Genomic DNA, 15,327 nt, shown 5'->3' with positions numbered 1-15,327 from the left:
ATCAACAACAATCTGTAAAATGGTTCTTTGCTCCACCCCCCATACCTGTTACAACTGGCGTTCCCCAAGGTTCTATACCTGGTTAATGTCTCTTCAGTATCTTTACTAGCCTACTCTATACATCTTGCGCTCAGTCTTCACTTGTCCAATATGTGGATGACTCCTCAGTTATCTCCATCGCGGACACTGACACTGAATTTCTGTCACTTACTCAGTCTTCCTTTAAGTCAATTGAATCCCGGCTATCCAAAAACCAGCTTATACTGAATCCTAACAAAACCAAACTCTTACTGTTTCTCCCCAAAAACCTTAGCAATCTTAAATCTTCCTTCTCCATACTCTCCCTAAACAACACACCAATCACTGTCGAATCCTCCACTTAACTCTTAGGTGTCTTAATCGATGACCAATTAAAATTCGATCTACATGTTAACAGGTGTATCAGTAAAACACACCAAAAACTGGGGCTCTTATACAGAAATAAAAAGTTCCTCACTAATAAAGCAAGGACATCTTCTCACATGCTTATCTATTCCCAAGTCTTATGTACAGCTCCCAAATCCTAACTAAACTCAACTCATCATTCCTTACTAAGTTAGAATCTACCTATAACAAAATCGCCAGATTCGCAGCAAACTTAAATTATAAATCACATCACTGTCTCTCTCTAAAAACCTTACACTGGCTTGAATTTCCCCATCAGCTTCTTCACTCACAACTTATGGTTATTCATTCCATTTTATATCAACCCTCTTACTGTCCCAACCTATCCTCCCTCATCTCCTACTACACTCCTTCTAGGACACTTCGAATCTCTGACCAAGACCTACTTCAAACCCACCAATCAAAGAATAAAACTGGCTGCAACCTTTACAGCTACAACCCTTCCGAATTATGGAACAAATTAGCCAGTGTTGTGCTAGTTACTTATATAAGTAATAAGATATGCATATCTCTCTATCACATTCTCAGGCTAGTACTTGCTACAAACTACTTGATAGTGATACTTACACACTACTGGAGCATTCTGGGCCCATCTATCTTTGATCCACTGGTCCAAGAGATCCCTCTTCCTTCACTTTAGGTCAACATAGTGGTGCTGTACCTGCTCACCAGTCTGGGGGATGCTAGTGGCACTGGTGAGGTCATGTGCGAGACAGTCCCAGGCCTCCTCTTTGTATTGGGATCCCTGGTATTGGCCCTGCAGCAGTCTCTCTTCATGTTTTTTTTACTAGGTGTCCAGCCATGACCCTGGACTCCCGAATGCTCCAGCATTGGCCCAGAAGCTCACTCCCTCTCCAACACCAGCCGTTGTATCTGCACAGATGGACTATAACAAATTATGGCTGTATTCTCACCTGCACCATTTAAATAGTGCAATAATCCTGCCCTTTGCTGTCATTGGATCATTTTGAAAATGTTAAGCTCCACTAAGCAGTGCACAAATTCGCTCAGCAGGTTTTAACACCGCTTAAAGGAAAAGTTGTTGAGCAATGTTTAACTGAGGGCAAATCCACTTAGCTGAGCTACCTGCTGCTTAGCAATCATGTCTTAGCAAAGGTTACACTTGCTAAGCATACCTGAGGATTGCTAAGCATTGCTCTCTTTCAATTTTTTTAATATATCAGAGGACTGGTTTCATTTATTAAGTGTATATCATATACTTTACATGACATTCTTCTATGTGCTTTCCTCACATTGGCAAGGGGTATGACATACTGTATGAGGCACTTGTGTGTACATGGGTAGTGTCACATGTTATATGCACTCACACTTACATTGTGGACCAGCTACTCTACCCTGGTTAGCAAAAAACAGTTGCTACATAATTTAAGTTTAGAAAAATAATTTTAACACTACTTTCCCATAGAAAAATAAGTCACCTGTCTTGGTACTCAAACCATGAATGCCTATATGTAAAGCTGGGACTCTAACCACTACACTATCTCAGCTTCAGCATTTTACTTGTATATTTGTATTTATCTCATATGGAATGTTTAAGCTATGGCAAGTGGAGGGCCATAACATTCCTTAGCCTAGAAAAAATATAATATTATTATTACAGTATTATGTTATACAAGTGAGTCCTGTGGTGTTCTGACAACTGAGGACTGCAATAGGGAAATAATGGCATTCATTTGGTTTTCAGGCTTCTATCCTTCAGGGACTGCTGCTAATATATATCCTGTTTTCTATCAACTTTCTAAGTGGGTGAGGGCAATTTTTCAGAGGTGTCCCTATTTTATTGTCCCCCTTATTATTTGTGCCTTTGTCCACATGGACTGCTGTCAGGGAATATTGGCATACATTTGCTTTCAGACCTCTATCCTTTGGTAATTCATGCTAATGCATGACCTGTTTTCTATCAACTTTCTATGTTTGTGGGGCAATATGTATGTTGTGTCCCTTTTTATGGATGTATCCCCCATTATTTGTGCATTTACACACATTTCCTGCTTTAGCAGGTTGCGGAGGTATCATACGGAACTTTTACAATGCGGGGGGGGGGGGTCACAGAACCTGTCACACGCTGCCTGCATTGCTTTCCTGATGCCATGTTTATTTCAATGTCCACAGACACTGAAAGTTATTTATTTCATTTCAGTGTCCTCGGACACTGAACTACTCTACCAAATATTTTGCCAGCTCCTATTAGAAAGTGGCATATGGCACTTTTTGAGTGCAGGGGGCGTGTTCAATGTCTGTGTGCTATTTGAACACACCCCCTGTACTCATTCATGGTTCGTGTCCATATAAGTTGAACAGCAGCGCACATTCATGAATATGCAAGGCACGCTGCTGTGCTATATGGATACGAACCACTCCATGCAAGAATAGTGCTATTCTTGCATGGAGTTTATTGAATCCCAAGGAAGGTCTATAGAGAAATAAAAACAACTGTTGAAGTCCCCCTATCATGGAAATATCCCCTTATATCACCTATTTAAAGCAAGAAAAGAATCCTAAAAAGTGTTCATCATACAGACCCACTTTGCTTTTAAATGTGGACTATAAGATGTTCATGTTTATTTTAGCTAACAGAAATAATCTGCTTATACCTAAACAAACAATTATCAAACTGGGTTTATATTAAATATACACATACAGAATAATATAACAAGAATACATACATTAATAGACTATGCAAATAAAAATAAAAAAAAAGAACTTTCTATAATTAGTCTCAATATAGATAAGGCTTTTGTCTCAGTTAATTGGTCATACCTGTTCAAAATATTTAATGTGTATAATTTCTCACCTGAGCTAATTGCATTAATTTCTTTTTTTTTTCAATAATAATTCTTTATTTTTCTTTTTTTTCTAAATGTTAATACAGTACTACAACCCATTTACAATATAGACATAAACATAGAGTCATTATACATAACTATACACTTCTAAATAGATATTACAGAGAGAAAAAAAAAAAAAAAAAGAATAAAAATCTAGTATCAGTATAAGACTTATCTATAGACAACTCCATAGTTAGTCTGTACTTCCCGGAGAAAAGTGGAATGGAACCTTAAGCTAAGACAATGTTAAAGATTTGCTCCCATATTTTTGTATTATTTACACTTTTCTTATGATCACTAATTAATAATTTATGTGCTAAGATATGTTTTATCGCTACACTCTTGAAATTTTCCCATGAAGTCTGGGATGGGTTCAGCCAATTTGTAGCTATATATAGCTTCATTAACAAAAAGATATTTATGAGTATGATCCTTTGGGATCTATCCAAATTAGTTGGTGGAATATGCAGAATCATAAACTCCCAAGAAAGTGTAGACTGTTGATATCCCATTTTTGTAGTTGGAATTTCAAAGAATTCCAGAGTTTAAAAATACATTTACAACTCCAGAACATGTGTAAAAGGTCAGCCGTTTGATCTATACAATATGGGCATTTGGGTGAGTTTTTTGAGTTAAATTTATGTAAAGTGAGACGCGTATAATACGCATTATTAAATATCATCAACTGAGTAAATAATAACTTTTGAAGGGACACTGATTTTAAGGTTAAGTTAATTGCTCTCACTATTTTACTATCCTCAATCGTTAACAATTTCTCCTTCCAGTATTTTGATAAAAGTATTTGGTTATTGTATTTCACCTCTTTCATCAAACTATATGACGCTGTTATATATTTGCATTCCTGTGTTAAGGTTTGCCATAAGTTTAGGCAAATGTTTAAATCTTCTTCTTTAATTTTGAAATTTCTATTACTAAAATAGCTTATTGATAAGTCCTTTAACTGTCTTATTATAATTAAATACGAGTTAGGGAGATCCATCTTTCTTAGTATGTTATGTATTGAGATACCTAGAAAGGGATATAAATCAAGTATGGTTAAATTACTTATAAGTGGGAATTTCTTAAGGTCTATCAATTGATTACCAATTTTCAAATTCGGATTTTTGTGAAATGGTTGAAAAATCATCATATATTGCAAAAGATTTAGTGAGTTAAACAGACTTTGTACTGATATTATATATATTTTGATATGCTCCATCAAAACGTACATTTTAAGGGTATCTTTGTTTAAAAAAGGTAATGCCTTACAATTAATACCCAGACCAGCAACATGTTTATGATTTAGAATCAACCACTTAGGAGCCCATTTCGAATTGATCTTATCAAAGTTAACTACTCTTAGAATTCTATTAGCGTTTATTATTAAATAATATGTTTCAAAATTCGGTAGTTCCAACCCCCCCCTATTTTTCGGAGTCATCAGTTTGTCGTAAGATATCCTAACTTTTCTAGGTTCCCATACAAATCTAGCTAATTCTGTATGAAGTTGTTTGAAGAATTTCCTGGAAATTTGAACTTGAGTAGCTCTAAAGGTATATAGTATTCTGGGAAGTATGTTAATTTTAATAATTGAGGTCTTTGCCATTATTGGTAATTTCAGATTATCCCATCTTTTTAAATCAGATACGATCTGTTCCCAAATTAACTTAACATTATTTACGTAAAAGTCTCTATTATCTGTTGAAAAAACAACCCCTAAATATTTTATTTTTTCTTCGGATTTTACCTGCCCTACCAATGGTAAAAGTGAGAAGGGTGTAGGTGTCTTTAATGGGAATACCTTGTTTTTTTTTAAATTTATTTTGTAATTAGATATTTTTGCAAAGTCTTCCACAGCTTTTAATATTTTCTTAATATCTGAAACAGGTGTTGTGCAATAAATATTCAAATCGTCCGCAAAAGCAGCCATAGAAATCTTCGTACCATAAATTATTGGAGCATTGTGATAAATATTTTGTTTGATATGTAGAAATAATGGTTCCAAATATAAATTGAATAATATAGGAGATAATGGATACCCTTGGCGGGTACCATTCTTAATTTAAATTCTTTTTGAGAGATTCCTATTAATAACTAGATTTGTATAAGGATTATTATATAGTTTTTTTAAAGTTAAAATGAATTCTTGCGGTATATTAAAACATGCTAAAGTATCAAACAAACATTCTAAGTTCACTCTATCAAAATGAGTGCATATGCATTACAGTTCCTGTGAGTGGCATAAGAAATCAGTGTATGAAGTGATAACGTATTATCTGTTGTTTGTCTACCATTTATAAAACCGGCTTGTTCATTTGATATTATCAGGTTAATTACCTTCTTCAATCTATTAGCCAAAATCGATGTCATAATTTTCATATCTTTATTCAAAAGTGAAATAGGTCTATAATTATCCGGGTTATGTAAATCAGTATTCTCTTTCGGTATAAGAATAGTTTTCGAAGCATTAAAGTGCGGGTCAGTAATTTTATTGTTAATTATATAGTTAAATACCTGTGGAAGTATTTTTCCCATTATATCACTAAAAGTTTTATAGAATTCTGTGGTCAATCCATCTGGTCCCGGAGCTTTATATGGCTTCAACTTCTTAATTGCATCAGTTATCTCCTCTGAAGAAATTGGTTTAATTAAGTTCATATGAAGCTCATCACCAATCTTCGGAAAGATAATTTTCTGCAGAAAATCATTATTACTCTTATTTATATTTACTTCCTGTTGTTCACCATATACTTGTGAAAATATTAGTTCAAAAACCTTCATGATATCTTCAGTATTGGTATATGTTTTATTATTAAAGTGTATTTCAGAGATTTGAGAAGGTATTTTCGATTGATTAATAATACGTGCTAGTGCTTTTGAGGGGGTCTGTATGTGATTGGCATATTTTACCAGCATTTTCTGCTCATAAAATGATAATTTACTGTTTTGTAGTAAAAAAAGGTCCTTCTGACATTTTAATAACTCCGTTTCAGTTTGTTTACTATAATTCCCAATTAGATCCTGATCCAGTAATTTAATTTTAGTTTCCAATTCTTGTATGTCTCTCCCTTGTAATTTCTTAAAATAAGTAGCCTTTTGGAGAAACATTCCTCTAATTTGTGCTTTGGTAGTTGCCCATTCTATGTCAGACAGAAGACGGTGTTCCGAAAGATTAGCTAGTAATTGATTAAAGAACTCCTGAGCTTCTTTTATTACCTCTTCTTTATGCAATAGATATGGATTTAATGTCCAATTATAACCTCCAAAGCGTATCTTATGACTAGTGTCCTTATTAAAAGTTAATGTGATCCTAGAATGATCCGGCAAATGTCGAGCTTGTATGTATATATAGGGATCAAAAAACATTAGTGCATCTGAAATTAGAAAAAAGTCGATCCTGGACCACATTTTATGACAACTTGAATAAAATGTAAAGTTATTAGCGTTCATTTGATTCTTATTATATTTAAATGGATCATATAATTTGAAATCTGTTTTAAATTCCTGTAATGCTATCACTGCTTGGTTATTAAAGGACCTATGAGAGCTTGATTTATCTAATTTAGGGTCTTGGTATGTATTCCAGTCACCTCCTATTATTATATAGTAATTATTATATTGATTCAGGATAAAATAAAGTGATGTTATGAAAATTTGTTGATTGGTACATGGAAAATATATGTTAAGAAGTATCACCGGTTTATCGTAAAGTTTGGATACGAGAATCACATAACACCATCTTCCCTCTTTGTCCATTTTAAAATCTAGGATTTTCTCTAGGTACTGACTTTTAATAATAATCGCCACCCCTGCACTATTAGTTGTCCCTTCTGAAGCTATCACCTCTCTAATCCATTTCTTATTTTTAAGGGCAGTCCATTGATCGTTAGCCAAATGGGTTTCTTGTAACAAAATAAAACATGCTTTTGACTGGAGGAGTAAATGAAAAAATAATTTCCTTTTTTTTCAAGTTCTGGAAGCCTTTAACATTCCATGAGTCTATTATCCACATACTAAGATTTTTAAAACTTTAAAGTGTATTTTAAAATTGCAAAACGATACTAGATTCAGATGTATTAGCATATTATGTAATATCTGGAAGCAATCTTAACGTCCTAGCCCTAACCAGTGCCTATCCACTATTCCCCTGGACCAGGACAAACATAGGTTTTTTACACTGTATAAACTTCTATTGGTACACATCATTACTAAATATCTGTTCTTTATCTTACAAAATAACACACTAAAAACATACAAAAAACCTATAATAACTACATCTAACTCTACAAAACCTAACCAAAACATTCCCTACTAAACACTGGTATCTATCTACAGCTCTTGATCACATTATTTAGTTAACACAAACGATATTCCTTACATGCAAAATTACTATTCTACCTCTCTAATAGTTCACATATATTATTAGTTCTATAATTTGGTTCTATTACCCTAGAATATCTAATTATCTTATTTAAATCTAACCTAAACATATATATGACAGTTCTCCTATTAAACAGTAATGTTATTACTTCAAGATAATACACTATATGTTTAATTTATAATTAAAGCATTGAATTTGACATTGTTTATCTAATCTAATTTGTTTAACATTGTGATGACAGCAGCATTGGTGAATACAAATAGCATTAACTATTCTTAGCAGATACTATATTTAAATATATACACAATATCTAAATAGCACAGTACACAAAACATTCAGAACCACATCAGAAAAATAACCTTCCATTTCCCTAGGAATACCAGGATATATTATGTGCTTTTAATTTACTTACTATCCCCGTATTAAAACCCCTTTGTATCTAAATATTTACAGTATTAAAACACAATCTAAAAGCAGGAGAATAAATATTGCAGTACAGTACAATATTATTGGCACATCCACATTAAGGCAAACTACCTAGGAAAATAGAATAACTATAATAACTTTATGTTACTTCTACTATATTAGTTAAATGACACATTTTAACCACTACCTTAATATTCAGTTTAAATCCTACCTGAATGAATTCACATTCCCTTTTACAGAAATAAAAGTTGAAACACACATTAAAAGTCCATGAAGCCTCATTTTTCGTTCCCAGTAGGTTCCCCTGCTTCCACAAAGCTCTATCTACTTCCCGGTCATGAAATCCTGTTTTCGAATTCATGAAGGGGGAACCATTTCGCGGACGGACTTCCGGATGTGCCACAACGAAAGCAGACCCTCAGCAGCATCTAAAGGACTTCCTGTTGCCTCACAAGGGATCACAGTTCGTAGAAGCTGTACAAGTTTGTGGAATCTTTGTAAACAAGCTGGACCTGCAAAAAAAAACTAGTTAATCATTAACCAAGGGGCCTGGTGAAGAAGAAAGAACAAACAAAGGACTTTGGAGCCTCGAGGTATAGTAGGCATGGAATCCCAGTATCCACGTTGCTGTAAACAGACTGAATGTTCCTGTTAAGCTTCCGAAGTTGGGAGGGATTTGAAAATCTTCAAAAAGGTGAGTTTTGCTTCTTTTTTTGTAGGAATGGAATATTTGGATCCATCAACTGTAAAAATTAATGTATTAGGGTATTTCATCTGGAATGTAATATTTTTTTCAATAAGGAACTTGCAGTATGGAGCTAATGCTTGTCTGGCTTGTCTTATTTGCAGTGGTAAATCCTGACCCATAGAAACTCTATTATTTTGCCACATAACATAACCTCCATTCTTTTTAACAGTTAGAATTATTTTATTTACATCCTGGTAATTGAGAATTTTGACATAAACTGGTCTAGGAATATTTGAGGCTTGTGTTTCCCTGAGAGCTCTATGGTCTCTTTCTATAACAATTTGCTTAGCCATATCAGAGTCTTTGAACAATATTTCCAGTATTTGTATAATGGTAGACATTAGATAATTATATTGAATAGTTTCAGGAATTCCTCTGATAATTATGTTGTTCCTTCTGGATCTTGCCTCCAAGTCCAGAATCTTGTTTTGCATAGATTGAATGTCCAGGTCATGAATATCTGTTTTTTTTGTAAGCAATGCTATTCTGTCCTCATTTTCGGATATCCTAGCTTCTGATTTATCTATCCTTTCAAGAATTTGACTGCATGTGGCACCAAAAGAAAGTACCTGGTTTGAAAGTTCTTTTAAAGCTTCTTGTATGGGCAACAAAGCAGTTTTGATGTCTTCCATGTTAGCCAGTTGATCTGGTTTATTTGTCATTCCAGCTTTTAAAAGTTCCTGTTGTTTTACAGTTTTCTGTCTTTTGATTGTTGAATCTTTTTCAGGTGACTGCAGTGCTGATAATTTGGTTTTAGTTGTTGTTGTTTCCATGCTTTTTTCCTCTTTTGACATCGTGAAACAGAAATCAGACAGATCTTTTGTTTAATACTCTTTTCAGAGTCAGGCAGACAATCGGCTCTAATCCTGTGAATTTAATTAGTTTCCTTCTGTTCTTTTACCTCTCAGGCAATGTTTGATTGTAGTAGAATAGTTATATCCAACGATTAATGCAAAAAATCTTGTAGTATAATCTCAGGGTTGATTTTTATTCCGAGTATCTGGAGAGCTGTAGATGTACAGTGTCTACAGAATGGCGGCCATCTTTGTCCCTGCATTAATTTCTAAGTTATAACTAACTGTTGTGCTTATGTTAAAATAGATTATTTTATTTCAAATTCCTTTAAATTGCAAAAAGGCACAAAACAAGGCTGTCCATTATCACCTTTACTTTTTGCATTAGCTATAGAACCATTTGTTAATAGTATTAGAGCCAACAAGAATATTAATGGTATCAAAATAAAACAAGATTTCAAATTAAAGATTCAACTCTTTGCTGATGACATTTTACTAACAGTAGGAAATGTAGAAAAATCATCAGATTGTATAATTAGTTCTATGAGTCAGTTTGAATAAATCTCAATTTTAAGATTTAATCATAATAAAATAAGTACGTTATTAATTAATAAAATTTTAAAAAAATCTTACAAAATATTCTAATTTCAATTGGAATAGCAGTCAAATGAAATATATTGGTAAAACCATTATGTCTAAGAGTAAAGAAATGATACAAAAAAAACTTTCAACAGGTTCTGATAAAATTTTAAGTTTGGTCACAAATTGGAACAAATTCTTCTTTGCCATGGAAGAATGATTAATGCTTATTAGGATGGAAATGCTCCCTAAAATATTATTTGTCTTACCATCTTTAGTACTATCTCTACCCAAAAATAAATGAAGATAAATAATATTCTAGTTAAATTCTTTGACATGCTAATAAACTAAGAGCCCCTTTGATTGTCACATAAAAGGTTGGGATAATGGTGGAACAGGATTCCCTGATATTCAGTTGTATGGTACTTCAACAATCAATTGTCTAAATCTTGGCTGACCACTGTCTCTACCTTATGTTTCCTATACTTCCAAGTGTAATCCTTTCAACATATTTAGACTGACTAAGTTAACCCTACCTTTATATTCAACTACTAACATGTACTCTTAACTATATCCTATATACAACCCTTGCTATGTTTACCTAAATCTTATTATGTTCTTCTGAACTGTGGTTATGTTCCTCTAAATATTAAGATGCTTCATTTTTCCATTTTTGTGGCTATTATTATCTCAGATAACTAAGAATGTTTTTCTTAACATGTTGTTCTTAACTTAGGTTTTGTATACTTATAATTGCGATTACTCTATGTAACTTGTGGGGCTTTTCCCCCCAGGCCTCAACTTAAAGTGAGTCTCCCACCCAGTCAGACTACCCCTGTAAAGAACTAACTGGGTAAAATGGCAACTGAACAGCTTAAAGTCCACTTATTCCACCACAACAGATTATATGATAAACCAAAACAAGATTTAATGTAAGAGCTTTTGCTGGAAAAATGTTCCAGCTTCTTTAGACTACAAAAGTTTGTGGTAGATTAAGTGGACTTTAAGCTGCTCAGTTGCCGTTTTATGCAGACTACCCCTGTAAACAAATATAAAATAATAAATAAATAAGTGTAAAAGCTACAGCATTGTGGATAAATTCATCTTACGGTTCAAAATGGAAACAAATGCATCAAGAAATATTATTAGTAAATAATAAATATATCATAACCAGACATAACCAAATAGTACCTAATAGTTTTATCTGGTTATTAAAATATTTTTCCGTAAATGGTATTACACCCTCTTCTCAAATTCCCTATTTAAATAACATAATTTTCTATTTATAAAAGTCCATATATTCTAACCATTGTGTTAAAGACTTAATGTTTTCTGTTTCCTATTGCATATAGAAATGACTGCTTAGAAACTCATAACTTTAACAAAATGCTAGTATTGAAACAACAAAGTAGTTTAACTTATTGGCATCAGTTCTTAAATGGTACTGATATATATATATACTGTTGAAAATGTAAGGTCCAAATACAATTAGTACTCGGAGAACTAGTTAATTTTACAAATATTTAGTGACTTCATTTAGTGAACACAGAGGTAAAAAAGATATTTAACCTATATAAGAAATAGTTCCCCAAATTATTAGAATTCTTAATTGTTGTTGTTGTCTTTCGGCTTTTCCCGGTTAGGTGTCGCCACAGCGGAACTCCGGTCCATTAATGATTGGCAGTAGATTTTGATGAATGCCGAGGTGCCAACTCGACGTTCAACCTTCAACGAAGGCACTCCCATTTATGCATGTCTTTCGAATGCCCACCCAACCCTGCGGAGGACATGCAGACTCCACACAGAAGGCACTCCCCGCACTCCAGCCAAGAATCGAACGGGAGAACCTCTTGCTGTGAGGCAACAATGCTGCCGCTGCACCACCGCAGCGATGAAGGGAAAAAAATCATATTTGTCACAAATTTTGATTTCACATATTTAGATAATTCCTATTGGAACTACTCCTCAAAAATTAAAAATAAAGACTTCTCTGAAGAATACAAGAAATTAATACTAAAATTTGTAGCTAAAACTACATCTTCATTATACTGGAAAATTTTCACATGGAAATTTTTACATAGAGCTTTTGTCACTGCTAACAAAATTACAATTATGTATAAATCAAATAGAATTAAATGTTGGAGATGTGATTCTGAAATAATAGCTAATTGGATGCATATGGTATTTGAATGTAAAGTCATCTCCCTTTTTTGGAAATAAATTAGTAACTTTATTCAAGCTTTATGGTCAGATAGATGTGCTATTTCTAAATCTTTAGTTTTATTTTATGCTCTGATTCCTGAGATTATTCCAAAATCCCGAGTGCTTCTTCTTTGGTCTAATCTTGTTATAGCTAGAAAAGTAGTTACTAAAAATAGGACAAATAAAGTTACTCCATGTAGTGTTGAATTTATTAGTATGGCAAAAAATTGTTTGCAGCAGTGAACTGCATACTATAAAGATGAGAACTTCTAATATTACACATTCATATAAATCTTGGTTTAAACTTAAAAACCTTGCGTGAAAAATATCAATTGTTGTTGTATAACTTTGATGCAATGATCAGCTGTGGACCTATGTAAAACATTATTTGTTTTATAATTGATTTGTTTATTTATTGTTTGAAAGCAGAATAAAAAATGTAAGGAAAAGGTGCAATGGTATCATGAATTATATTTTAGAACTGTGATAAATAGGAGGAAGGAACTCATGATCCATATTTGTCATCAGATAAAACGTGGAGTAAGCAGAATGAAAATGTAATATATTATAACATCTGTTTATATGTCTTTTACAATTTGAACACTTCTACCATAAAAAAATCATTACTGGAAAACAAACATGCCAGGGAGAATTATGGACAATGAATTGCTGTATACTTGCAGATGCCTAAAAAAATAAAAAAAATAGAGCTGACAAAGGGCTCATGATTAGAACTGATAAAAGTGGATGAAAATAGCCATAAATACTTTTTCTATAACTACTACAACTGTATATTCTCTTTCTGAAAAGAGCTGCAAAAGTGCAACATTTATTTAATTATGTATTTATTTATTTATTTATTTATTTGATATTTGTTGACCGGGAACGTCAAACTGGGACAAAGACCTTTTTCAGCGGAGGCTGGGGGAGAAAAGTTCTACAATGCAAATATAAAAATACATGTTACAATGGAAGTATGACACAATAAGATTAGCAATATATAACATGAAGATGGAAAAAGAAGAAAAAAGACTAAAGGATATTATATATAACAGAAGTGTACGAAGGTATAACAGATATATAGAGCAGAATATAGTAAAATGCAGTATATTGACTGGAAACTAATAGAAATCAAAAGAAGAAGAAATATGTTAAGGAAGGAAAGAAGAAAAAAAAGAAAGAAGAAAAAAGAATAGATAGAGTAGGAACTAGATTCAGGTAGGGTGATTACAGTGCATTGCACTTTCCAGTCTTTCTAAAGGAATGTTAATGAGCAGGATAAACATCTTAAGAAGTAGCATGAGAACTATATGTCCAGTCAATAACAAAATAAGTCCATGTTTTTAAAGTCCTACTGCTTTTAGAAAAGGAATTCAAACAATTAGCTAACATGCAAATGTGCACCTACCATAGACAACAAAATGCAGCATTTATTTCAGTGTATACTGACTATTGTCATACCTTGAAAACTTGATCATGTCTTGATCCTTCTGGAGTGGAAAGGACACTTTCTCTCTGATTTTTCTGAAAGAAAATGTTGAAGGTAAAGATGAATTTTGAAAAGTTAAGCAGAATTGCAAACCAGAAACATAGACTATATTAGGTATTAATACAGATTATGAATAAGATTGTCTGCCATTTCTACAAATGCTATGAGAGTGTATGTTGCCTGAATCCTGCATTATGTTTTCAGTAAGGATATCAGACAGCAGAAAGTTACTTAATAAGCAAACGTGAAAACAAAAGAAAACAGGTAGATGTATTATGTACCAGCACAAAAATTAAGCATTTCCCTGGCTAATATGAATTTTATCATATAAAATGAGTTTCACTATTTCTGCAGTCTTAGTTATTAATGAAATTTAGAAAATGTTTATAATCCACTTTTATCCTACAAACTGACTGGTACAATACCAGCAGCCTTAGATAATTAATGGCATTTGTTTTTTGTGAACTGAAACAGAGTGAATATTGAAAACATAGAAGATAAACAAATTTGGATAATAGACCACATTTTGGTAACATTCTCCATAAATAGCATTATTCTAGTAGAAGTAGGACTATACTGCCATTCAAAATGGGCTTTTGATTTGGATTAATCATGTACTAAACAAACAAATGAAAAATAAATAAAAATAAAAGTATGTGTCTAGAAAGCATACTGATTATCACATAGTGTGCTCTTAAGTAATAGCAGACATCTGTGACAGATTTGTGCCATCACTGATATAATTTTTACTGAATACCTGACTGGACATTTTCAAGGGAGAACAAGTAAACACCTTCCTTTAGTCCCACCTGTTTGTAATTTACATTAAATCTTCCTCAAAATGGATCACAATTTCTACAGCTGTTGATATCCTGGAAATAGCACTGGGGTATTTCATCTGGGATCCTCAATGACTAATGCTACAACTATACACACTATACTCTATGTTCAGTCTTTTAATATGTCATAGTTGAGTTTAGTTATGAAGTGTAATAAAGAAAGAGTAGTTATCACGGTAAATAAAATATTTTTCTAAAAAATATATTTCTTATTTAACACGCCTGTTGCATTCATACTCAGTACCTTTCAAATATTGTCTTTAGTATGAGTTAATGAAATAAACAATTAACATGTTTTTATTACATAGGTTCATAGGTTCATAGGTAGGTACTAGGCAATCGGCCCTGGGGCCTATATAAACATAGCCAAAAAGGTACCTTGGCTTTCGCCACCCAACAAAATGATTTTCCTGTGGCCTTGTCAAGCAGAGCCACAGAAATGATCCCTGGGGTGAATTTCCTATCACTCATCCAATCATCAAGATTTTTCTTGAAGAGTGCTAATGAGGAGCTTTGTTTGATATAGATAGGTAGTTTGCCCCAGAGTATGGGAAGTCTCTGGGACAGGAATCTATC

General features: G+C 33.0%; 1 protein-coding gene across 1 annotated transcript in view; it reads right to left on the bottom strand.

Moving 5' to 3' along the window:
• The window catches only part of LOC122794927, a 1,846,783-nt gene that overhangs the window by 368,698 nt on the left and 1,462,758 nt on the right, over positions 1-15,327 (bottom strand). Inside the window, exon 6 of the mRNA XM_044063520.1 lies at positions 13,885-13,947. Within this exon, the coding sequence (XP_043919455.1) occupies positions 13,885-13,947 (63 nt within the window). The remainder of the gene's footprint in view (positions 1-13,884; positions 13,948-15,327) is intronic.

Source organism: Protopterus annectens, chromosome 2.part1, assembly GCF_019279795.1.
Source record: "Protopterus annectens isolate FY-2018-M chromosome 2.part1, PAN1.0, whole genome shotgun sequence".
NCBI lineage: Eukaryota > Metazoa > Chordata > Ceratodontiformes > Protopteridae > Protopterus > Protopterus annectens.
The sequence above is the reverse complement of the archived record's forward strand: the minus strand, read 5'-3'. Positions and strand labels throughout refer to the sequence as shown.